The following is a 24,351-nucleotide window of genomic DNA, read 5'->3' on the forward strand; positions in this document are numbered from 1 at the left end:
AACTGACTTTCAAGCTGACAAGAGGTTTTGCCAGAGTAAAAGTTGAAGAAAGAATGAAGGATTTCTTTTCCACTGAGTAGTTTGATCCTATTTCACTAACATAATGCATTAGGTTAATCTTTGGTGATATCCTTAAAAACAGCAAGAAATCAACAAAATGGACAATACAACATGTTTTGAAGTGACTCCTCCCCTAACTACACACAGCTGGCTTGCTGTTCAGAGTATTGCAGTTCTTCAAACAGTCAGACATTCATTTTTACTTCAATTATTTGTGCCATCTCCTTTTGGCAGAACTCTAGAAGAGTTGAAAAATCAAATATTGTCAAATATTTGTAAAGAGTTTTATGGGAAATTAAAGACAAATATAGTTTGACACTGATCCTGATATACAAAAAGCAATAAATTAAAAGCTGGAGCTCAGTTAACGTCAATCAACATGGCTTTATTGAGTACCTGTTCTGTCAAAATAACCTTCTATCTTTTCCAATTACAGAGAGACTCTTTTTGATAAGGTAAGTGCTTTGAAATAATATGCTAAGATTTCTGTAAGGCATTTGATTATGTGCCATATGACACAGTGTCAGAACGATTAGCTCTGTACTGAATAAATGTTTGCTGGAGAAGGAAGGGGACCCATAGATATCTTTCTCATCCCAAACTTGTTCCATATTCCCATGATCTAAAAGAAAAGCCTGACAGTCTTCTTGGAAAAGTGAACAGATGTGGAATTATCTGAATAAATGTTATCAGACACAGACACATATGCCTGAAATCATGAATCCACTATCATAATTGGAAAACATATAGAGCAGGCTTAGAAGAAAGGGAACTGCTTCTGAAATCAAGGACATCAAAAAGGTCTTTACAGGTCATGGTGGAAATGAACATGTGGTACAATGTTGGATTTACCAAGAAAAATACAGGCAGAGAAAGAAAACTCTTTCTCAAAGAACTCAAAGAACTTTTGCTGCATCTCTCTGTACAGTAGCATAAGACCATTAAGGGAATTTCACATCTGGTCCTCATGTCACACTCTTGTGAATATTTGAAAGACTGTAAACAGATCAGGAAACAGCTAGAAAATTACTGAAAAATAAACTTGGCAGTGAGAAACAGGAGACTCAATCTAAATGATCCTTCAGAAAACATTAAAAGATTTTCTGATCATTATTAAGTAACATAGAGAAAAGGAAAAAGATCTTTTCTCCAGTAAAAATCATCTTTATAGAGATTTAGAGGATGTAGTTACACTGCAAACACAGGACATATTTTTCAGTAATTTATCATTTTTGGATTATTTGAAGATTTCCTATCAAGTCTTAGACACTTTCTAAACGATATGGTTAATTACATTCAAAATAATTTTTAAATTATAGATTTGATGAAGAAATTATTAAGTAGTACACATTATGATCACAGTCCACTTAATCTTCAACAGCTATAATTAATAAAAATCATCTTAGATAATTTTTTCCTCACATCTGTTTCAATGAAAATTGTGCCACGATCTATCTTATCCTGTACATAAAAATTTATTACATATTTTCCAATTTTTTGATTAGCACCTTCATAAAATTAAGCACAGTGTTCTGTTTTGACATAAAACTGAATTTAAAAATAATTTTAAAACCCCCGAAAAAACCCCAAACAATATCACTGTATTTTAAACTTTTAATAATAAGAACAATCTCAAAACCAGTCTCAACTGGTGTAAATCCTAACTTACAGTTACAAATTTTTCTGTATGGATAGGAGCAAGTACCCAAAAGCACTGGATGAAAAGTCCATGAGAATCAGGACTGTAATTTTGAATAAAGGTTCCATGAATAAAGTAATGTATCAAGAAGCTAAGGTTTGGTTCCTCAGTACAAACAGATAATGGAGGGAATACAGAATTCTTCACTGAAGTTGTGAGACAAATAAAATTCACTACTTATTTTTGCATTCTTGACACACAGTGAAGCAAAATAAAAGCCTTATCATTTATTAATATTGGAACAGAGGATTCCAGAAGTAAGCTTAGTTTTTCATATCAGTGTGTGTATCCTTCAGAATCATTAATCTATGGCTCTTTCAAACAATAAACTGCAATCAAGCAATTTTTCATTAATGTTTGTGTACATTAACTGCTTTTTAAACTTGGATCTTTCATTGGTTTATAAGGTCAAGAATAGCAACTCAGTGACAAAAACTGCAAAAGCAAAATCTCAGTTACTGACAAGTGAAACAGGATAACACCCAAAATTTGAGAGATACCATTTGACTTGTGAAATTAGTATACACACTTGTATAAAACTGTTAACAATTTTTAAAATATTGAATGGCTTGTATTTTTAGGACAGACATCCCAGAATCTAATTTGGACCTGTATTTATAGTAAAGTGGAAAAATTTCAAATACTATTAAGGCTTTTTACAAATCATTGATTTTATTTCATACTTTTGCTTTTTGCTTTTCTTTTTTTGATTTCTGTGCTGCTATTTACTATAATTGCCTATCTTAAAAACAAGTATCTGCTATCACTAAATGCGATTAACTGCTCTGATCCAATTGCCACAAAACCTCAAATATGGTTTCAAAGTATCAAAATGAGGAAGTTAAAAAACAGTGCTTGGAAAACACTACACACAGATGTAGAAGGCTTGTACAGAGACATTTTCTGGGTTTTTTTATTGGAGTATATCTCAATGCAAGCTTTGCAGGCAGATTTCTTAGCAATCAGTTCTCTAAGGCTCACCAGTGTCAGCAGTAAATTTGAGACAGTGGCTTTCAGGGAGCAGGGGCTACCTCACACAGCAGGTTAGAAACAAAGGAGAACTCTAATCATGGTCTGCACAATTAGGTCTAGCTACAGAATTTTAATAATCACATGCCAGAAATTGTCAGCCCAGTCATTGCCATTCTGCATGTACCATATTCTTGATCACTGGTGAACATGGAGTAACTGCAGGAGATAATATTTGTCTTCCAACAGCAACAGATCTACAGCCACTACAGTGGTCCTGAGGGTCACCTCTGTACAATACACCTGCCTTGGGGGTTATTTTGAATTAATCTTGCCCAAAACTCTTCCCTTTAGCAATTTCACAGTGTGGGAGGACTACCTGGACTGTATCTTTCATTTAAGTTGAATCAAACAGGAACTTGGGGTGCTCAATCCAACACCACATCTGGATATGAACCATATGCAACAAGTGGGAATGACCAGGAGGATTTGATTCAAATCTGGATTCTTGATGAGAACTAAAACCCTAATGTAGGTACACTCAGAGACTGCAAAAGACTGCATTACTATGTGGCCACCTCAGGAATGTTAGAGCACACCTCATATGTTAGAGCACAATCCCCTGCGCTCCTGTGGCATGCAAGTATCTTTATAAAATCTATTCTTAAAAAAAAAAAAATAAATCCTGATCTCCTTATGGCTTTCGCAATAACAGGCAACATTAAAAACTTGATGAGTTAAGCTTTACTGGCTCTCTTCCCTCAATAGGAGACCCTTCCTGACAAGGCTCATCACATTTCCCTTTCATGTCCTGCATGCTAAGAATTAATGTCTTAACTTGGGTTAAATAAATCTAGCAATAACCTGCTCATCTCTGCAACTAACTTTCTGATGAGTGATTTACACTGCTCTCCTTAATATCTACGGCCTCTAATGGGTCATTAAACGTGTAACTGCTGGCTCTGAACTGTGAAATTGTCCTACTTACAGCAAATACTTACATTTACAAATATGAATTTCCCCTTTTTACAAAGAAATCTACCTGCTAAGCAATGAAATTTCTTTCAAATCAAGAACTGAGTCTAAAAATCAGAATCTTTCAGAACTTTCAGAATCTTTCAGAATTATCTGCTGCTCAGTTTCTGGGAGCAAACAAGCTGAGGACTAATCACATGAACTCTCCATGCACAGAACAATTGACTAGAGAAGAGTTTTGTGCATGAATGGTTTGAAGAACTGAGCCTGTAGCGAAAAAGTGGAAAGACTAACAGTGGATTCATTTAAGTGTTTGGGGCACAGAGCTTTAAAAGGTCTTTATTTTATGTTTCATTTGTATATTCAAAAAGCTGAATAAATCTTAAAAATTGCTTCAGCAATATGTATTTATGTCAGAGGTCTATTTTCAAAGTTATCCATAACAGAAGGGGTCACAAGTGACCATGCATCACCCAGTTATAAAAATGGCCTTAAATCCCATTTCACCATTTGTTCTATTTGTATATAGTTGGGTTAAAATCAATCACAAATACGGCCATGGGGGAAAGTGAAATGTTTCTGACCATTTTACAGCACCCAGACCAGCATTAACATGAATAAGATGTTTCAGCAGATACTCATGCATTCTAAAGTTTTATCACTAGATGAAGCGGAAACTCAATGCTTCTTACAAGAAGTGGTCCGTGAAATCAGATTTGCAATGCAAAAATTTATGGTCCCCTTTGTAGTGAAAGCCTGTGACATGTTATCTCACTTAAGTAACCAGTGCCAGATATGCAACTTTTGTTATCAAGTTACTGTCTCCCAAAAATGCATTTTTGGCTTTCTCAGTTGGTCTAAAGACCTATTTTAGACTATGATGGTGGCAGATAATTTTTCTACTAAGAAATGTAAGATAAATGTAAACCTCTATATAAGTGTTGTATATTATAACACACACATTCAGGGGAAATGAAGGGGAGAGATTTCTATAGCTAAACATGATCTCAAAAAATTCTTCCATATGTGGAAAAGATTGGAAAGCTAACATATAAATATAGATATATATAAATATACACAGTGCTCAGTGTGTATACATTTATATCACATTCATTAAACCTCAAAATATAAAATAAATTAATTTCTGTAAGCAAAGGAGAAGTATAACTTTTCAATGTGCAAAATCCCTCTCCTGGAGTATCAAAGACAGTAAAACCTATTTTCCACTTGTTTTTAATATACTTCCAATTTAGCTGGTCTTTTTGTAAATTAAAAATTTAATATCATTAAAAGATGTTTAAAAAGCAGCCTGGCTACAGTATAATTGCAATTAAGAGGCAGGAATAACAAAAGCATTAATAAACATTCCAAATTTCCATTGGCTTTTACTTTCAAGTGAGGAATCTTGAGTAGCTCACAATGTTTGTAACTGCTAAATGGCAGCAAATCAAAATCAAGAAGCAGAGTATTCCTGAAAGAGAAATTCAAATTCAGAGATACTCTCCCAAATTTCAAGGCTCTTTCTTTTCTTCCATCACAAATACAATGTAACTCACAGTGACCCTTAGGTTTGAAGCCAAAATGTGGGCAAGCCTCTGTGGAAAGCAATTTCAGTTTTCTTCTTAGGACAAAGTAGACAGAAATACCTAGACAGATGTCAGGCAAATTTTTCTATATCTACTGAAATAAGCACATGAAAAAACTCACTGAGTTTTGGGAAATACTTAGACAGAAGTTACTTCCTCATTAGAAGAGAAGTATTTGCCATTCGGTAGCTGCTTATAATAAACAATATAGCTATGAAAACTGCATACAACTTAATTGGAAAATTGGTGTTTTAAAGGTGACCATGGTACAAATAGGATTTTATTGCATTCAGTTCAACAAGTCTGAACAATGTGTGATATGAATCACAAGTTCTTTGTTCCAGAAGAATAATATGTGCAGCAAAGATGAAAAATTAGATCAAAGATTAAAAATTTGAAAGCATTTATCTGACTAATTTGCACTCCACTTCTGAGTTCTCAAAACACTAATTCAGCACAATACTAGTTATTTACAGTGGATATGTCTGAGATTGTTTATACTGAATGTACTGACAAGCAAACCTTGCCCTGCCCAAATTCCTAAATTAAATAAATCCATGTGACTCCGATGAGCTTAGTGCAGGCTCAGCTCGGTGCTAATGCAATTGCGTGCTGCCCTGCAGCTTGAGGCACCAGCAGAACAAGTTCACATCCATTTGGGGAACAGACAAGAGCAAGCTCACACCTGCCTAAAAACAATGTGTAAACATACAGGATAAAGAAACACACAGAATATTAAACAAAATCTGGGTCAGGGAGGAAGGCAGTAATTCAAATTTAGTGCATTAGGCAGCTATACCATATCACTCCTTTTATGTAGGACAATGTCATTGGTTTTCTCCTTTTCTCTTTTCTTCTTTTTCCCTGAACAAATAAAAGACAAAGTTTCAACGATGCAGAAAACTCCCAAACATGATATTTCATTTTTCCAGGTACTAAACTTCTGCTCTGACTGAACTTTCTACTCACAGTCTAAAGAAATTTGAAAAATTTTATGCTTTTCAAATAACCATGGTTATCTGCATTAGATAAAATAGCTAAAATACTCTGTTTTGTTTTATGTTTTTATGGCTGATAGGTTTTGTTGTTTGGTTTTGTGTTGTTTTGTTTTTTTTTTTTAAGGAAAAAATCTCAGTTTCGATATTCCTGAGGCCTATTCAGGAGTTTTAGGTTGGCAATTTTCCAGAGTGATCACAGAATACAAGGCATTATGCTAACGACCAGGACTGCCAAAATACACAAAGTAGCATGCTCTCCCTTCCCCTAAAATTACATATGGATCAATACAGTGATTTGTAGATCAGGATCCAGACACTAAAATAATAATCGTTTGACTGTCCTGTAGTTCTGATTTCCAAGTCATCCACCTCAAACAAAATCCCATCTGACCTGTTCAGAGTTTTTCACATATCGTCTTTCAGCAATTCCAAGGATATTTAGCAGTTCCAGCTGATGAATAAAGACCTGTTGCCAAGACCAGTCACCACTTTACAAATCAATAAACACTTTTTTTTCAGAGCACATGGTCTTCTTCAAAAAGTTCGTTTTTAGTGGCATACACCTACTTGGCGACAGCCAGTTTGTTGTCAAGTTTCACGCATCACTGCATGTGATTTCTTTCTCAAATGCTGGAGTTTACCAGCATACTTTTAAAAAGCCTGTTTAAAATGAGGCACATTTAATATTAAGACAGCTACAGGCTCATTCTGGAACAAATAGCTTTGTGACTGAAGGAAGGGAAGCTCCAGAGATGCACCCTGTCCCATCTCTGTCCTGATTAGGAGAACTCTGCCTTTAGATAGGAGGATAGTTCAGAAACCTTGAACTACCTTTTAGACCTCTTTGCTGAAATCTCAGAGGAACAGAAAACTTGTTGGTGAGTTTGTAACAAATTACTTCTAAACACTAAATCCTGTAGAAGAGCCATCAAAAATGTTTTAAGTAGGAAAAAAAAATCACTGTGTAGTCAGACAGGATTAAAAGATATAAAAGGACATCTTTTTACATGCTTAGGCACCATGTGACATTCCATCCTCAATTACAGCTTCTAAGAATAGGGCCAACTTTTTGGAAAGCATCCAGTTCCTAAAGCCCACCCTATGATATTCACATTTTTCTAAAAATCAGATTATTTTCTATTAGCACATAATCTCTCATAAAACAAAATTAAAATATATTTGTAGCCCTGGTGACCACGGAGTAAAGCATTCAGCTTTGAATCCACCACAGCTCAGGTATTCAGGAAACTCTTAGGAGATTAAGAACACTGTACATTTTATTTCTTCAAAAATCTCCAGTACTATGGGAAGTAAGAAGATTTGATAGTTGTTATAATCATCAGGACTGGTAATAAAATCTAAAGTATGAAAATTCTTCAAATATTATCCCTCCAATCTTACACTGTGTTAATGCAGAATCAAGTTCTTCCCTATGACCTCTCAGCCTGATTTTCTGTTAAGAATGCCATCAGATTAACTTAAGTATATCTGAGACATACTCATGTCAGATTACCTACACTTCTTTTTTCCTGTAGAAATGCCATTTTTAATTTCATAATCAATTACAATTTTTTACTAAGTAGTCCATAAGCAGAATCTTGAACTTAGAACCTTCAACCACATCTTAATGTTCTCATGAAGTTGAAGAAGCCCTGGGTGACAACCAAAGATTCATTATGTGGAGACCATCCTGGAGTTAGAGATTGGTCATACAAGTTGAGGACTGTAAGGACTTTGAACAGGGAATGAAAAATGCCCACAGAAATGAACAGTAAGTTAATATGGGTGACTAGAGCCTCAAACTCAGAACAGGAAACAAACAGGGAGGGACTGAGAGGCTCCTGAGATCAGAAAACCAAAGGGAAGGAGAGGTCACAAATTGACCAGAATTGTGGCTAGCAGGGCAGAACTCTCTGTTGGCTGATAACTTACAGATCTGTTCCCATACTGAAAGGACACAACTGACAGAAGGAGGGCTGCCCAGTGAGGCACTTGTGGCAAGGAATACAAATGTGCTGGTTCCTAACAACTTCCAACAAGAGCAATTCGCTTCAAGAGCACACAGTCACTGGTGTGACACAAGCAGGAACTTCCTTCAAAACATTTTCCATAGAAGGGAGAAAACTGAAAGATGATATGGGCAACTGAGTCCAAGACAAAAAGGTTTTAAGGAAACAGGATGTAGAGGTGAGAAATACAAGAGGCAGGGAGCTGGACAGGTGGGTTTGGGGGAAAGTCTGTGGTGTGGGGCAAGATAGCTACTAAATCTGGAAGTTCAAATTTATTTGGCCATGGGGGTTTTTTTGTTCCAGATAACTCCTGCATGCAACAATCCAGATTAGATTACTGCAATGCACTCTACAAGGGGCTACATACTACAAATCCTTGGAAAATGAAGCTAGAGCAAAATGCTTATTCAGCTCATTTTCATGCTAGGAGTATTACACCCGCACTTCAGGATACACTCTAACTGCCAAAATGTTTCCAGGTGGAAATTAAGAAAGATTGCCAACTCTCAAGCCAAAACTGAAGAGAATAAATTTAACTTTTTGAGCAAAACTGCAAAATTATCTCTTTGTTCCTGTTTTTTTAAAGACTAGTAAAAAATTGTTAATATATATTACTGACATGGCAACACTTAATCCCCAGAAATTTATTTATGTCACATAAATAAATCAGATGTACCAAAATAACCAGAGATCACAAAATGACCAACTGTAAAAAAGACCATGTGTATGGGCAGATGAGAATTAGAGTTAGGTCCAGACACGGATGGCAAAAAAAGGTCACCCATCTATGCCTCTCCCCAGAGAGCAAAAAAAGAGGGAATAAAGGCTAAAAGTGTCTAGAAACTTCTCTTTGTTCCCTAGAAGCAGCCAGAAGACCAAAACACATCCATTGTAGCTAAAAAAATGTGCTCAACTAGATCCATCAAGAAAAGTTAGAGATGCTGTTCTTCACTAAGTCTAGAGTCATTCTGCCACATGCTGCCCATGGCAGGATAGGAAATCAGGTAAGAGTTATGACAAAAATATAATCATTAAAAAAATGTCAGTATGTGAAGAGGAAAGCTTTTCATAAATATGATGCCTATTTCAAACAGGATATGCATCTTCCAAGGTCTTCCAAGAACCTCTGGTACACCTTTCTCTTTACAAAGGGTACAAAAATGTCTTATTCTTTGTTGCAAAAATGTACTCCACTGCCCATGTATATACAGACATATAATAGCATGCATTTCTCTATATAAATGTGGCATGTGGATTAGAAAATCCAGTATTATCTACAGAAATGAAGAATGTTTCAAATTAACACTGTTCAATTGTTTCTGCCTCTCAAGAAGTTGGGAAAAAACCTTCAAAATCCCTCCCCAGCATTCACCAAATTAAACAGTATTTATGCTACAACACGCACAACTTCTTCATCTCCTTAAAAAACTAAAAATGCCCTCTGATGATTTGCAGGCTTATTATTTTCCCAGTTTATTCTGTGCTTTTAAACCACATGTTGGGTTACAGTCCCATACCTAGATTCTATGTGTAATGTTGAACGGGAAATGCAGGTTTCTATGGCACACAGCAATCAAATTGCTGCACAAATGAGTGTTTAAAGAGGGGTAAATAACACCACAAAAAGTAAAGAAAAAAGTAAAATGCATTATTGAAAAATGTAAGATAAAGCAATGTCTACAGTTCACTCATGATTACCCATGACTGTGCTGTTCTCAAAGGTTATGTTAGCAAGGATTTTGCTATGAATGCTATGATTTTGCTTCCTTTACAAGTAAACATTTCCTAGGCTAATCCATTGTTCACAGAGTTTGTGGAAATTTTGGGATGACAGCACTTCAAGAGAACACCTATTCTAAGTCCAACACAAGCTGAAATAAAGCTCTATTCATTTAACCTGTTCTTAGAAACCTCCAAGAAAGGACCTTCCATTACATGTATATGAAAGAATGTCCACATTTTGTTTCCACTTACAGATTCATTAGACTCATAGTGAAAAAGTCTTCTCTTTAAAAACTAACATAGTTATTCCTGGCAAAATTAAATTTACTGCTCCTAGCCTTTCTCCACTGGGCACTGGAATACAATTGATCATCGTCTTTTTTACAACAACATTTTATGTATTAGAAGACTTATGTCTCCCCTTTGGTACTTTCTAGACTAAACAAACCATGTGCTTTAAGCCTTCCCCACAGGTCATGTTCTCTAAAACTTCTATCATTCTTGTTGCTCTCCTTTTGTCCCTTTCTACTTTGTCTATGTTTCCTAAAGCATGGAGATCAAAACTGTAAACAGCTTTTCAGATGAGCCCTCACCAGTGCTTCAAGGAACAGAATAATTGCTTCCTGCTTCTTCTTCAGCATTATATCTATCCTAGAATTAGATCCAACTTCATTGCAATGCTATTCCACTGTGCAATTTAGATTCATTTTTCCATGCTATTACCTCAATAGCATATGTGACTTCTCCCATGTAAGCACACTTGTCTTTGCTGAATTTCAAATTTCTTATTCTAGACTCTCTCCAGTTTATCAAGACTGGAGCAGCTTATTGAGGAGTTTGACTGCTCCTGCTGCGCTTGGAGCTCCTTACATCTCTCTTCATGATCAACAATATTAATGGCATTTCTTTTTCACCACTGAAATAATCTCTAAAAAAATACTCCACAGAATCAAATAAAGGATAGACCTCTTTGGAACCCGGCTGTAATTGGCCCTCCTGTCTGAAAATGAGCAATGGAAAATTTGTGTATCAGTTGCACACCCATCTCATGGTAATATCACAATTATTTAAATTTAAAAATATATATTACATATTTTAATTAATCATGTATTATTGCAATTCATTTTACACTAGTTATTCATTACATTACAAAATTATGTCTTTATTTGCATATTACAAATATCTGGTGGGACAGAGTTAAACACCTGATGAATTAAAAGCTACCACTTTCTGCTTTAACCACAAAACCAGTTAACCTATCAAAGGAAATTAGATTTGCTTGACATAATTTTCCTTGGCAAATTCAAGCAGACTAAATATAGGATGGGTATGCTAGACCTGCATTCTTTTTTAGAGAATGGCCCAAAACTATCACCTAGGAAAAAATCTGAGAGTACAAGTGCTAGTAAATAGTAGTAAAATAGCCACTATTTTATTTGCGCTCTGTCTTTAATCATGCACCTATTTCCACTATTCATATAACATCTCAATGTTCTTGAATATGTTTTGATACTGACTTTCTTTATGACTTTCTTATCCATTCTCTTCCCTGAATAAGCTGCTACCATGCATTGAAAAGCACTTGACTACATGTTAGCTCTCTTTCATTGTCTTGTGCCTCAAATTTCTTTCACAGGTTCAAGTTTCTTAAATTAGCTGAAAACAGTATCTGGGTTTCAGTAACACTGTGGTGGTTATTACCTGTTTTTGCACATCTCTTGGCTTCATTTTGGCTTTTTTTCTTTCATTCTGTTCCTTGCACAAAGCCAAAACTTTTTTTATTTTACAGATATTTCCATAGAATTTTTCCTTCTTTTATAAACTCAGCCAACTTATCTCTGTTAATCAGAAACAGAACTAAACCAAGACAGCAAGTCCTTAATTCCCTTCTCCTCCTACTGACAGAAAAAGTTGTTCTTAACATGTTCCAAGAATTCAAAGGATTATGTATTATGTTGTTCAGGTTTATCGTTTGTGGTTTTTAAATTTGTGCTAGTATCCAAGAAATCATGTTTTCTCATTCTTACCTGCTCCTGACTCTAACACAATTACACTGGTCACTGTGTAAAAAAAGTGTAATACGCCTCATAGCCTCCTTCTCCCAATTAAGTAGTCTATCATACATCCCCAATATATTTTCATCCCTGTTTTTCCCTTTTTTTTCTACCCAGACATTATGAACTTATAACCTAGTTTAGTATCAAAAAATGATTCTTCATATAAAAGCAATGTTAAATTTTTCCTCAGGCTCCTTCATCTGAAAATCAGTTACTTGTTTCTACAGACTGTTTTTCAACTCCAGAAAAGTAAGACTCCAGACAAAAAACCAAAATTCTAAACTATTTCAGGACGGAAATAAATACCAGAGCTATTAGCTTCAGTTCAAAGAACACATCATTACTTATTAGATCTTTGAAAAATTTATTTTATTCTGAAATAGGAAAATAACCAAGTTATAAAACTGAGGGTGAAGAAAGAGGTGACCAACCTGATCTGGAGAGGGTCTGTGGTTGTGTTGTGTCCTCCCAGGAGAGCGATGGTGGTGGTGATGGTGGTGGTGGTGGTAGTGGTGATGGTCATCATCATAGTTATCTGCCATCAGCTTCATTCTGTTTTGTGTCTGTTGAAGATGTAAAGCAAGACAATTTTATTACACGTTGGAATGTATTGTTCCGGCAGTGGTTTAGGAATCTATTAGCTCTGGGAGTTTTTCTGGAATTTTTGTTCAGCTGAAGGATCTAAGAATAGAAATCCAGACTGCTGGCTCACAAAGAAAAGGAAAGAGAAATAGAGAAATCAAGTATGTGAACACATCCTCTGTTTTAGCTTTCACATGCACAGAATGACATGAAGTCAGAAAAGTAAATGATGACAGATGATGCGTTTGAAGGGCAAAAGACATTCAGTTTTTCTAAATATATTATTTTAGAGCTGTTTCCTATTTTTCCAGTCTAACATTATGTCTCAGCAATTGACTTCTTAAATCTCACTGAAAGGAATATTAAGTGCACTTCAAACATTTACAGTTAGCTACGAAGGCATGTTAGCAACAACCATGAATAGTTCCAAAAGTTCTATTTTGGGTGATTTATTTTAATTGTACACCAGGATCACCCTGCTAAACAATAAGTAAAATTAATCTGAAAGCTAAGTGATAGAGATACAGGCACTTAGAGAAATAAGTGATTATGGAACTTGACACATTACTGAATGGAAGTAAGTCTAAGATATCAATCTTGAAAAAGAGATCAACACTTCAGCTACAGCTGCGTACAGATAATAAAATCTATGTCACCATGGGACAACAAGATACATTGACACTCTTTATCACTATTACAATTATTCCATACCATGAAATACATAGACTGGAATAATTCAAACCTTGCTCATAACACCAAAAATATCTTACTACTAATAGTCTGACACCAATGGATACAGTCATTAGGTTTTTTTGTGGTACCAGGACTGAAGACCCTCTCAGGCAAACCTGTTCAACTGCAATCAAGTTTTCACTAATTTTGAAAAGAAAAAAATGGTGTCAACTCCCAAAGATCTCCTTCCAAAATTAAACAATCAGTTAGAGGCATATACAGTTAATACCACACAGATGACAAAAGGAAAGAGAGCAGTCTTAGCTCACTTGATGTCATGCTCCAAGGCAGCAGGATTCGTGGTAACCCCACTGAGGATGGGTGCTAAACACATTGGCCAGGACTTAGATGAATGAGTTCCAAAGGACCAAAAGAAGCAGATCAGTTTGAGCACAGTTCATTTGTTCAATGTGTTCTCATAGTAACTGGTCTAACTGCCTTTCAATGCCAAGTGCCCATGAAATAACTCATGTCCCATAGCTAGGATGTGGTAAATTTACTTCCAGGACTGCTGTAATTTGATTTTCCTTCAACAACAATTCTATATCAAAGTCTGTGCTTGGAAAATTTCACTGGCAAGTATATTTTCATTGAAAATGCAAAACTCAGAGATTGCTATTAAATTCCCCAATTTTATGTGTTTTGCTGACGTTGAAAAGGGATTTGAAAAAAAAAACAAGCAAATGAAATATTCATATTACATAATATTTCAAGTATAACACAGTCTAATGCAAGGCAAACAGCCACAGAATCCTAGGAAGTCCTGACATACCTTTTCAGCAATTAATTTTTTTCCATTGTCACAAGGTTTCTCAAGCACTTCACGTGATGTTCAATAGAGGATCAGAGAAAACTGCTTTACAGGAGGGGAGCTGTACTCAGTTTAAGTAGAAACAACCACTAACCCAACCAAACCCTCAAAGCATCCACAACAAAAAGACAGAGCAAACAGCACAGGTCAGATGTGCACTGTCAGACTTTCTGAGCATCTCCATAGCACTGTATGAGCATTTTCTCAGTGAGAAGAATCTGCACAGTTGGAAATGTTTTATTTTCTCCCTCCCAAATACCAAGATGGAAGCAAACAGCTGTATGAATTTCAGTTGTGACTTTCTGGCGATTTTGATAAAAAGATCATCTCAATTTGAATCATCATGGTTGGTCTGTCTGTCTTTAGATTCAGAGAGGAGGGGCTTTTGAACAAAAGACTGGAAAAGATGGAGAATTAATAGACAAATAATAAGCCACTTTCTATAAACACTGTCATACCCTGCCTCTTTGGGGAAGCTCCTAAAATTTTATTAGTTTATTTTCTTATCAATGAACAGCCTTAAATTTCCTACCTTTCAACTGTATTCCATAAAGAATGCAAAAGTTAAACAAGATGAGATATGCAATCCTAGAAGTGTCCTCTGTAATGAGGTGTTGGGGATTACGCGTGTCATGGGATAAGAACTGTAAATGAATGATGTCATCTTTCTAATTTGGTGCTGAAATATAAATAAACTACTTCTAATGTTTCTTCCTTTTGCATGCCAGATTGCAATAAAATGTGCACAAAGAAATGTTAATGCTCTAGTAGCCTTCCTTTAGTGTGCCTGTTCTGGGAGCAAAATACACAAGAAATATGAAAGAATTTCTTTTCCACTCAAGTAACTATCAAACCATCTAATGTTCATCATGACTTGTAACTGCCATCAATTTCTTAAAATGATGCAACTTACCTGGCAAAATAATACTTTTAAAAGCTTTTTGTTTTTATTTGTTAGCTCTTCAACTTATAGCAGATACGATTTTGATGCTCTGTTTGTCCCTGCATTAGCTAGTCCTAGTCCTACACTTCCACACTGAACTGTATTCTCCAGGTATGCTTAGCTTTAGCTTAACAAGTACAAACACTTTATGATTTCAAACTTTTAAAAGCAAGAATTTTGAGGAGGACAAGCAGGAGGATTTCTGGAGAAGAAGAGAAGCAAAGTTGCCCTGAGGAACAATATAATCCTTTTCACATCCTTCTAAACAAAAATTTGTAACATCACTTCTGTCTTCTCCCTTTTCCAGCTTTTGGTATTTAGCAGGCTTTGAAATGCCACCTATATTTTTATTTGAGGAAGGAATTAATTAATCACATCGGAATTTGTTTTCAGGACCTCAGGGCTTCACACCCCTACACCTACAAACAGGCACACACAGAAAGGTGTGTACGTGTTGGGACACTGGTTATCAGAGGAAAATCCTCATGGTCTGGGTGCCAGAGTAACACATTCAGGGACTGCTTCAATGCTGCCTGAGAGGGGAAATACCACACAGTGACCTGGCAATGCCATCACTTCCTGCAACATCTTCAGAATTCCTGAAAAGTTCCTATTCAAGGGCACCCAAGACCTTTTCTTACATTTCTTTAGAAAGCACAGCACATTACTCAATACTGACATTTCTAGATGATCAAGAAATTGAATCTTCAAATATACAATAAATGAAAATTAGTGGGATCACACATGCATTCAAACTGTGTAATATCTAATGTACATCACTGGTTACTCTGCACCTTATCTGAAATCCTTATATTGCACAGGTCAAACTTGTATTCACATTCTCCTCTCAAACATGAAAATGGAGTTTCAAAACATTTACATAGCCACAGCTCAGCCAAGAGTTCTTTTTGAAAATGTCTAGAGAACAGGCCCACACCTAAGAAGGAACATGTTTTAATTTGGATTTATACTAGAAAAGAAAAACATATGAACTTGTAAAATACGACAATTAATTAACTCTATCTCCTAGAGACCATGCATGGCCTTATTAATTCTAGCCTAAACAGGGTCCTCAGATGTTTTTTCCTCTTAATTTATTGACTACATTCAAAGAATACTGCATCCATTTTGAAATAAAGGAATGATCATGGAATTAAAAGCAGCTTAGATCTACTTGCACAGGTATATTAACCCTTAGGGCTTGAAACAGTTGTCTTTGATCATTCAATATCACTATTTGCTAAGCTGTCAAGGTCATGAATGGTATGTGTAACTGAATTTTTAACCCACTTACCAAAGAATTTATGACCTAGCACTGCAAGAAAACTGACAGATATTTCTTGTCCTCCTAAAAGTTTGTAGAGTTTAAGGAAGGATATACCAAACTGAAATGAAAGTCTTTGATTGACTGGTAACAGACTAAATAGCTTAAGAGCAATCTGTAACTGTAAAACTGTAATATTAAAACTGTCTTTTACAAAATATTTTAGCAAGGTGGCAATAGGGAACTATGCTTTCATCTGTCATCTGGATCAAGTTAACAACGAAACTCTCATGAATGAGGTTCAAATGAGGAAAAATAGTAAGATTTGTTGCTCTGGGATATAGGTGTAATACAATTCAATAGCTATTACTTTCCTTTGGATTTTCTTCTCAATCTCTCTTCATTTAATGGAATTTGAAATATTTCTAGAATATTCACTTTCAATAGCATAGGATTTTTCCCTATATGAGAATTAGGCAGATGTAAGGCCTGCAGGCTGTCCTGGAGCTGTCCTGGGGTCTAATTCTTAAAGCACAAAATTTAAAATCTAGAGATCCACATTCTAAGTTTGATTCTGCAATGGCCTCTTGCTGTCTTTAATGACACAGAAATTCTTTTTCTTGCAATCTCACTGTTTGAAAATAATTCCACAAATAAACTCTAAAAACTCCATGAGGTAGGCATTTAGTTCTAGTCTTCATGATTTTTAATAACGAGTGATTTTATATGAGCTTTTCTCCTGAGACAACATTTCAGAAAACAGAAAAGGGCAATAATCTAAAAAAAATTGCATTCTCCGGACTACAGGATTAATCAAGTGTATCTAGAAGCTGCATGAAGGAATTACTGGAATGAATCTAGATTTAATGAAAGCATGTACAACTGCAGCTGGTTTTCCTGTATGAATCCAGTGCTTCAAATCCAAGTTGCATTAACAGAGGGTTAACAAAATGTTTGCTAATTAAGCCAGCTTGGGCCTTATACCGTCCAAATAAAAACAGTTTTCATATTAGAACAATTTGCATTTTTGCATTCTTTGAAAATTGTTGTCGTCTGAAGACAAGGGAAGAATTTCTTACCACTTCTACTGCTGCACAACTCAGAAATCACAAACTGCCATGGAATACAATTTATATTAGATTTGTTATTTGGCAAGTTACAATTCATTAAATGTTGGACAGCAGACACTGTACTTGCCCTCATACACCCCTAAAGCTCAAGAAATTACACTTGTCACTCCAATCATTTAAGTGACTATAAAAGTTCGCAGAAAATCATGACTTTATAAAAATTGTGTATTTTCTTATTAAAAACCCCCAAAATATTACAATATTATAATAAAACAATGTAGGCTATCACATTTGTGTAATAGAGAATACATTCTAGAAAAGTAGCTACAAAAGGCATTGGAGAAGGCACCACAGAATCCTGTGCTCATAAGTAACCCTTATGGTGACTCTTGACAACAAAAGAACCATCACAAGCTACAAAGAAAACTAAAATTAAATGCCGCTTACAGCCTGTATTTCCAGAACTTAATAAAGTTCACTAATCCTTTTTAATTTTTTTAAAAACCTTCTTCATCAAGTTTTCCTTTATTCCACTTCTGTTGTCTCATCTTAATTAAAGATTTTCTGAGATCAAAAATAACAAGTTCAAGTTCCAACCTTGGAGCCTGTAAAAAATCATCTTCAACCTCACTGCCATTGTTCCACTTGCTTTTAGAATCTCTAGCCTATAGAGATACCTGCATTCTGCAAAAGTGATGTGAAAAGAAGCCAAAGAGTGAGATTAATTTGCCATCTAGAAAAGATACTTAGGAGAGATTCCTTTGCAATGTTTCAGTTTAAACTTTTGATATACTTTGGGGCACTGTTTCACTAACTATCCAGCTGTAGAAGAAAAGAAAATTCCAAGGCTATTGCTAGAAAGCCAAAGCTTGAGACTGCTCCATTTTTAAGGGTAGCACTTTTCTTGAATCCACATGATGAAATGAGACAAATTGTTAAAACATATCCATGAAGTATGGCTTTGACAGAAGGGTCATTTTTCCACAAGCCAGAGGATCTGTTAACCTGTTACTGCTGTGAAGGATCTTTTGCCAGTATTAGAGCTGCATGGAAGAAGTGGATTTAATAGACTTCCAGAGATTACTTTATGCTAATTATTCAGGCCACTTTTAACAGTGTAATGCTGACAACATCATGCTAATTATTTCCAAAATAAATTATACTCTTGTCTTCAATGAGTATAAATATATAATAATATTCGGTTCAGGCTTCTTTGTTGCTTATGCAACAAAGGTTTTCGACACCAAGAAAACTCCAGTGGAAAAAAATGAGGTTAAGACTCTTAAGTTTGCAAGCACTCATCAGTAAGTGAAAGATAACAAAAACATTGCAGTATGTTAACTAACCAGCAACTGCAAATGCTAAATAAGTATGATAATCATAACCGTATGGGTGTTGGAATGCATCACCATGGGGCAGGGTTATGTTTTACTGAGTGCTTTAATTATGCATTTTCTTTTTATAACATCCCTGTAATGTAATCTGTTCTTATATTCTTACTCTTAACTGCATTTTAACATGGGTTTTGCTGATTTGTTTCCTGCCTCCATTGAAGAACACAAACTTTTCCCTGTTAAAATTCCAAATGGACTAATAAGCATGTTTTTCTTTTCCTGTTATAGTGTATGACTTGTCTTGGAAAGTGTGAGAGACAGGATGCATGCAGGCTCAGAGTGTGCATGATAGCACACTGCAGAAAAGCTTGGCTACTCTGCATTTAACTCTTTTTAGGTTTTACCTCATTAAGGATAATTCTGTTCCATATGATGTAAGGAGCAAAGTCAAGTTTTCATGCTAAGTATGCATATATTTCTTTTTCATGTCTATATTTACTTAACTCACATGTTGGTTTTATATTTAAAACTTAGAATTCTTATAATCTGTAACATGTAACCCAGAGAAGTTGATGTTCAGGCCCTGCCTGCCCTCACAGGACAGAAAATAGGGATTGAGAAAAGGTACTGACTATTTTCCAAGTTTTCATTAAATCCAACATTCCACCCAGGGAAAATACAAAATCAATTGCTGGACGAATTAAGACTCTGACTCCTCTGCAGCAGTGCAAAGCAACTTCTCTGCAAATCTTTTCAGAGAGTCAGGTCTGGTAATTTAGTGTTGAACATGAGCATAAAAGCTTTACAGACATTTCAGTTCTTTTTTAATTAGAGCACTATTTAACTGGTATGAACAACCATTACACCTGCTGCTTTGCAAGATGACAAACTGTGACTGACTTACCCTGAAAGAAGTTAAAGCTCAGAGTAAGCCTCCCTCTTCACAAGCTGAAGGACAACAGCCTCCCAAACACCAGCTGGGATATTGGACACTTGGCAGACAGAGACAGGCAGCACTTCCAAGTGCCAAGCAGACACTTATCTAAAGTACTGAGGCCAAATTTCAACTTTTCTGACACTTGTGATTAAACAAAGCTATGCTGAATAGAACATGGACTGTCTGACTTTTTTTGTGCATTTTCCTGCATTTAGAATTCGTGGTTTTGAAGTTTTTTAAAGCTCTGAGAATTAAAAGTATGGCTTGAAGCGCAGGAAATATCTTGTAATAATACAGCATACTCAGTAATGTATAGGCTCAAGTCATGCTAAAGGTATTTGTCTGAGTCCTACTACTAACCTGGGTAATTACATAGAAGTATGTAAGAACATAGACACAAAGAACTGGGCTAAAAAGCATAATTAAAGCTCTGAAACTGTAGCTGCCTGAGGACATCTCAGGCCAGGTCCTACTAAAAACAGACAAGCAGCGGAAGAAGGAAGGTTCTCTTTTTTCCTTTTTACAACAGGAAATAACTCATTAAAAAGATACTTCTCCATAATAATTATTTAAAACCAGACATGAATCAGAAACTTCAGCAGCTAAATAAGACCTTAGAAACTGCAAATCTCTGGTTAGCAGCTCTGGTCATTTTTCAGCATCTTTAATGTCTGAATTGTGAGTTTCAGCTGTAATTTTTATAATTTCAACACCAAGCCCAGGTCTCCCATTTGTATCATATAGAAAACATAGCTTAAGTTGAAATTACTACATTTATTCCATTGTATGCAACAAAAATTGCTGGATGAAACATACATTTCAACATATGGTTGTATATTTAAATATGGACTGAAATGGTGATAACATCACACCACTGTCTTGACGTGCTTAATAGAGACACCTTATATATAGCTAATTTCTTTTTGATGCTGGATTGTAAGAATTACCATTTTTATCCACAATTACAGCATCAGAAATATCTGACACCCAGTTTTTACAGTATATTTTTAATAGCTGGCTACTTAGCACTGCATTTGAGATCAAGTGTTAAACTACATTTAGTCTTATTATCATGGGGTGCATTGCAGTAGAACATAAGGATTTATTTAAAACATGTCACATGGAGAAAATTCCTTTTGGCTTGGGAGTTCAGACTGTTATAATGGAGATATTCACTATTCTTATTTGAGGTACTTAATAACCATTTTCACCTACCAAGCAAGCCAGATCCAGAATTACAAAAGTTCCAGTGTTGATATATATATTATTTTATATCTGCATTACCTACTTTTTCCATTTAAGGTTTTCAGTCTCAGTGAAATTAAACCATTTGTCTGAATGAAGTTCTAGGATAAGTTCAAGACCAGATTATCACCAGTGAAAAAAGGCTGCCCTGAGCCATGGCCAGGCTTAAGTTGTGACACAGATCCTTCAAAAACTTTTGAACAGAGTACGAACAGAAACAGATTTTAAAGCAGGAAAGGGCTCATGTACCAAGCCTGTGGTGCTTTCAGGGGCTGACTGCTAAAGGCAAAAGAAGCCCCTCTCATTGGAAAAGGTTTGTGTAAAAATACCATGCAAAAGACTTTGGACTCCTGAGAGCATAAGGAGGAAAAAGCGATACCATATCCAGCTATGAACCAAGCCCATCAAACTTTATAATATAAATTGTCAAATGTTACTGAGAATATATGAAAAGTGTTATGAGAACGCTGCCAACATTTTCAGTATTTTTCCAACACAGAATGGCTTTTGAATCAACTAAGTTGTTCAGGCAAAGGCTTTTAGCTCCACTCACACAATGCCTTGCCTAACTTGTGCCCCTCCTGTGTTAAGCTGCAGGGGAAAGTGGCACTCTGTACTTCCACGCCCACAGGAACCTGCACTGGGCAAAACTGAGATGTAATCCATTTGCAATGACTGTCATGACCCATGCTCAAAAACACAGGTTCAAAAATCAGATTAAAAATTAGGAGAATAAACCCCAATGTTAAGACATACAGAAATATTACTTTAGGATATTTCTAATTATTGGAAAAGTAGAAACTAAAAAGATTTTTAAGATAGTAAGGCCACTGAATGCCTTGTATTGACATAAATGGGCTCTGAACAGTCACATTTAAAATCAAAGAGTAAAAGCCATTTTACTACATTTTCTGAGAACTTTTAAGGAAAAAATAACCAGACTGATTAAGAAATTATTTGGACATCTATTCTTACCTGTCCAAAATAAACAAAGAACCTGTGTAGCATAAGTGCAACAAAAATAAAACTAATTTAAGTGTCTCAGACTTCTCTTTTGTTCAAAATTAGGTGCTTAAAGCTTGAACAAGAAAAATGTTATAAGTAATAGTAAACAGAATAAACCCAAGAGGCAAAAAAGAAGCAGAATGGTCAATTATTTCTGCAGTACCCATGTGAATGGCTTCTTAACATGGCTTCTACTCACTGTGCAGTGATGCTGCACAATTCAACTGCACAATAAATGTCTGTGTGAAGCAGATCTGTGTAAACAACAGCAGCAATACAATAACAACAACAACAATAAAATTATGTGGTCCTATAATACTTACACCTGTGAAACTCAATGTGTAAGGCAACCAGAAAGGCAATCAGAAAGGTTAATTTAGTATTGCATCAGAAACTGAAGCAACAGTGATTAGGAACCAATCCTAGAGCTGCAGATAACAATGTCTGCAATGATATTGTAAGAAACCAGTGCATGACTTTTCTGCTGCCATGCTTGTTACACACATAGAGAGCTGAAATGCAATTAACTAATTCACAGTGCTGCAGAAAGATGTTTTGGGCTGCCAGAATAGCCACAATCGCAACAACTTCTAGTAATATTCTTTTTCTCATACAGTAAAATAAACTCTTTCAATATCACAAAATACACAGTGCAGTAAAGCTGAATTAATCAGGGAAAATGGAATTTGGGGTATTTGGTTATTCTTGAATGCTTGATGTCACCACAATAATATCAGAGTAACAAGGTTTCTGAAGTATTTAACTAGAACAGTATATGCAGTGCAACATGGTGCCTGCAATTCCACTTTACTCATTTGCTGCTGAAAGAGATTTTTAAAATATTTACAAGGTAATTATTTAGAAATCTGTGTATTACATGCAGGAGAAAATATTGCTAGTTGTTAGTTTGCTGAGGAAGTGTGATTACACACATTTTTAAAATTCCTTGATGGTTTCTCACCCTTTTTGTTGCATTAGCAATATGTTGACGTGATGAAATATAGAGCAGTGAACTAAAAAACTCTGCCAAACACCAGCTTTGCCTCTGGCCAGAGTATTCTGTACACCTGCAGCCCTGAAAGCACTGGAAAGGTTTCTAATTTCATGTTTTGAGAAGAAAAATAAAATGCTCTCAAGGAGCTAAAGGACCTTGCATTTTGGCCAACTGCACTTACATTTTTGGCACTATATCCTAAAAGTGAAAAGAGACAACTGGGACATTTTCTCTCAGTATCCAAGTTCAGGATGAATCAGTAACATAGCAGTGTCTTCTGCTCTTGCCAAAATCTCTTGAGATGTTCTAAAAATTAACTTTTTAGCTAATTATTTCATGAAGGATTGCATCACTGTACAAATTTATCTAAAAATACCTTCTCAGAAGGAATCTTGGCCAGGGTGATTATGCACATTATGTAATCACTCAGCCAAGCCCACATGGTAATTTTGTTTAATACTGTATTACTGAAAGGTTTTTTTAAAGCCTAATACAAAGTTCTACAGCTCTCAAAATATAGCTTTTGGTGTATGAATCAAACCAGTTCCAGTGGTTTTGTTTTGCTGGGAATGTGTTACTGTGCTTCCCAATTATTTAGCAGTAAACAATAAATATTTAACTGACAGATTGCAGCTGCTAAATTGCATTTAAATCATTACAATTAAATGTTTGTTTCTTGTGAGAAAATGTGTTTGCAACACAGAGGTCAGAATTATTACTACTAATTTTACAGCTGAATACACTGTGATATGAATAATTTTTTGAGGTTATCTAGGTTTTGACATAAAAACAATTCTTCCAGCTTAAAAATAACAGAACTTTTACTTAAACTCACACAGTCAAAATCCATAAAAATATGGCTCAACTCATTCATCTAAATAACACTTTAATTTTTAAAACATGATATCCCTATCTGTAGCTTTATTAAAATAAATCATAAATATTCCAATTTACTGACAAAGGCAGAATATTTCATTTCTCTAAGATGCCCCTTTTTATGTGTGAAAAATTGCGACAAATTATTTTAAAATCAACTTCTTAATAGGGGTTTACAATGCATTCATTCACAAAGGCCAGAAAATGTGGATATATATGAAAGGAATACAGATTTTTTATCATGGACCAACATGTTATTTTGCCTCTCAAAGCAAAAATTCCTCTTACAATATAGAACAGGGATGAATTTAGGGCTTTATGTTAATGTTTAGCATTATCTAGTGATTCATCTTCTAATATTTATAAATATTTCTCCTTTGATGATCACATTAGGCTGGAGAAGTTGGGCTTTTTTGAATTCTCTTTCAGCAGTGTAACAGCTGTGGAAATGGAGGATGGGACAAATAAGAGCAGAAGAAAACA

The 24,351-nt window shown here is 35.4% G+C and overlaps 1 protein-coding gene across 18 annotated transcripts in view; it reads right to left on the reverse strand.

Annotated features, from left to right (window-relative positions):
• ERC2 (ELKS/RAB6-interacting/CAST family member 2) overlaps window positions 1-24,351 on the reverse strand; it is a 421,439-nt gene that overhangs the window by 108,476 nt on the left and 288,612 nt on the right. For all 18 annotated transcript variants that reach the window (XR_010368539.1, XR_010368528.1, XR_010368540.1 and 15 more), the window contains one exon: window positions 12,507-12,638. Coding sequence is in view for 2 of the 18 variants with exons in the window: in XM_064432578.1 (XP_064288648.1) it covers window positions 12,507-12,638 (132 nt within the window). In the remaining 16 variants the exon portion in view is untranslated. The remainder of the gene's footprint in view (window positions 1-12,506; window positions 12,639-24,351) is intronic.

Source organism: Passer domesticus, chromosome 9 (assembly GCF_036417665.1).
Source record: "Passer domesticus isolate bPasDom1 chromosome 9, bPasDom1.hap1, whole genome shotgun sequence".
NCBI classification, from domain to species: domain Eukaryota; kingdom Metazoa; phylum Chordata; class Aves; order Passeriformes; family Passeridae; genus Passer; species Passer domesticus.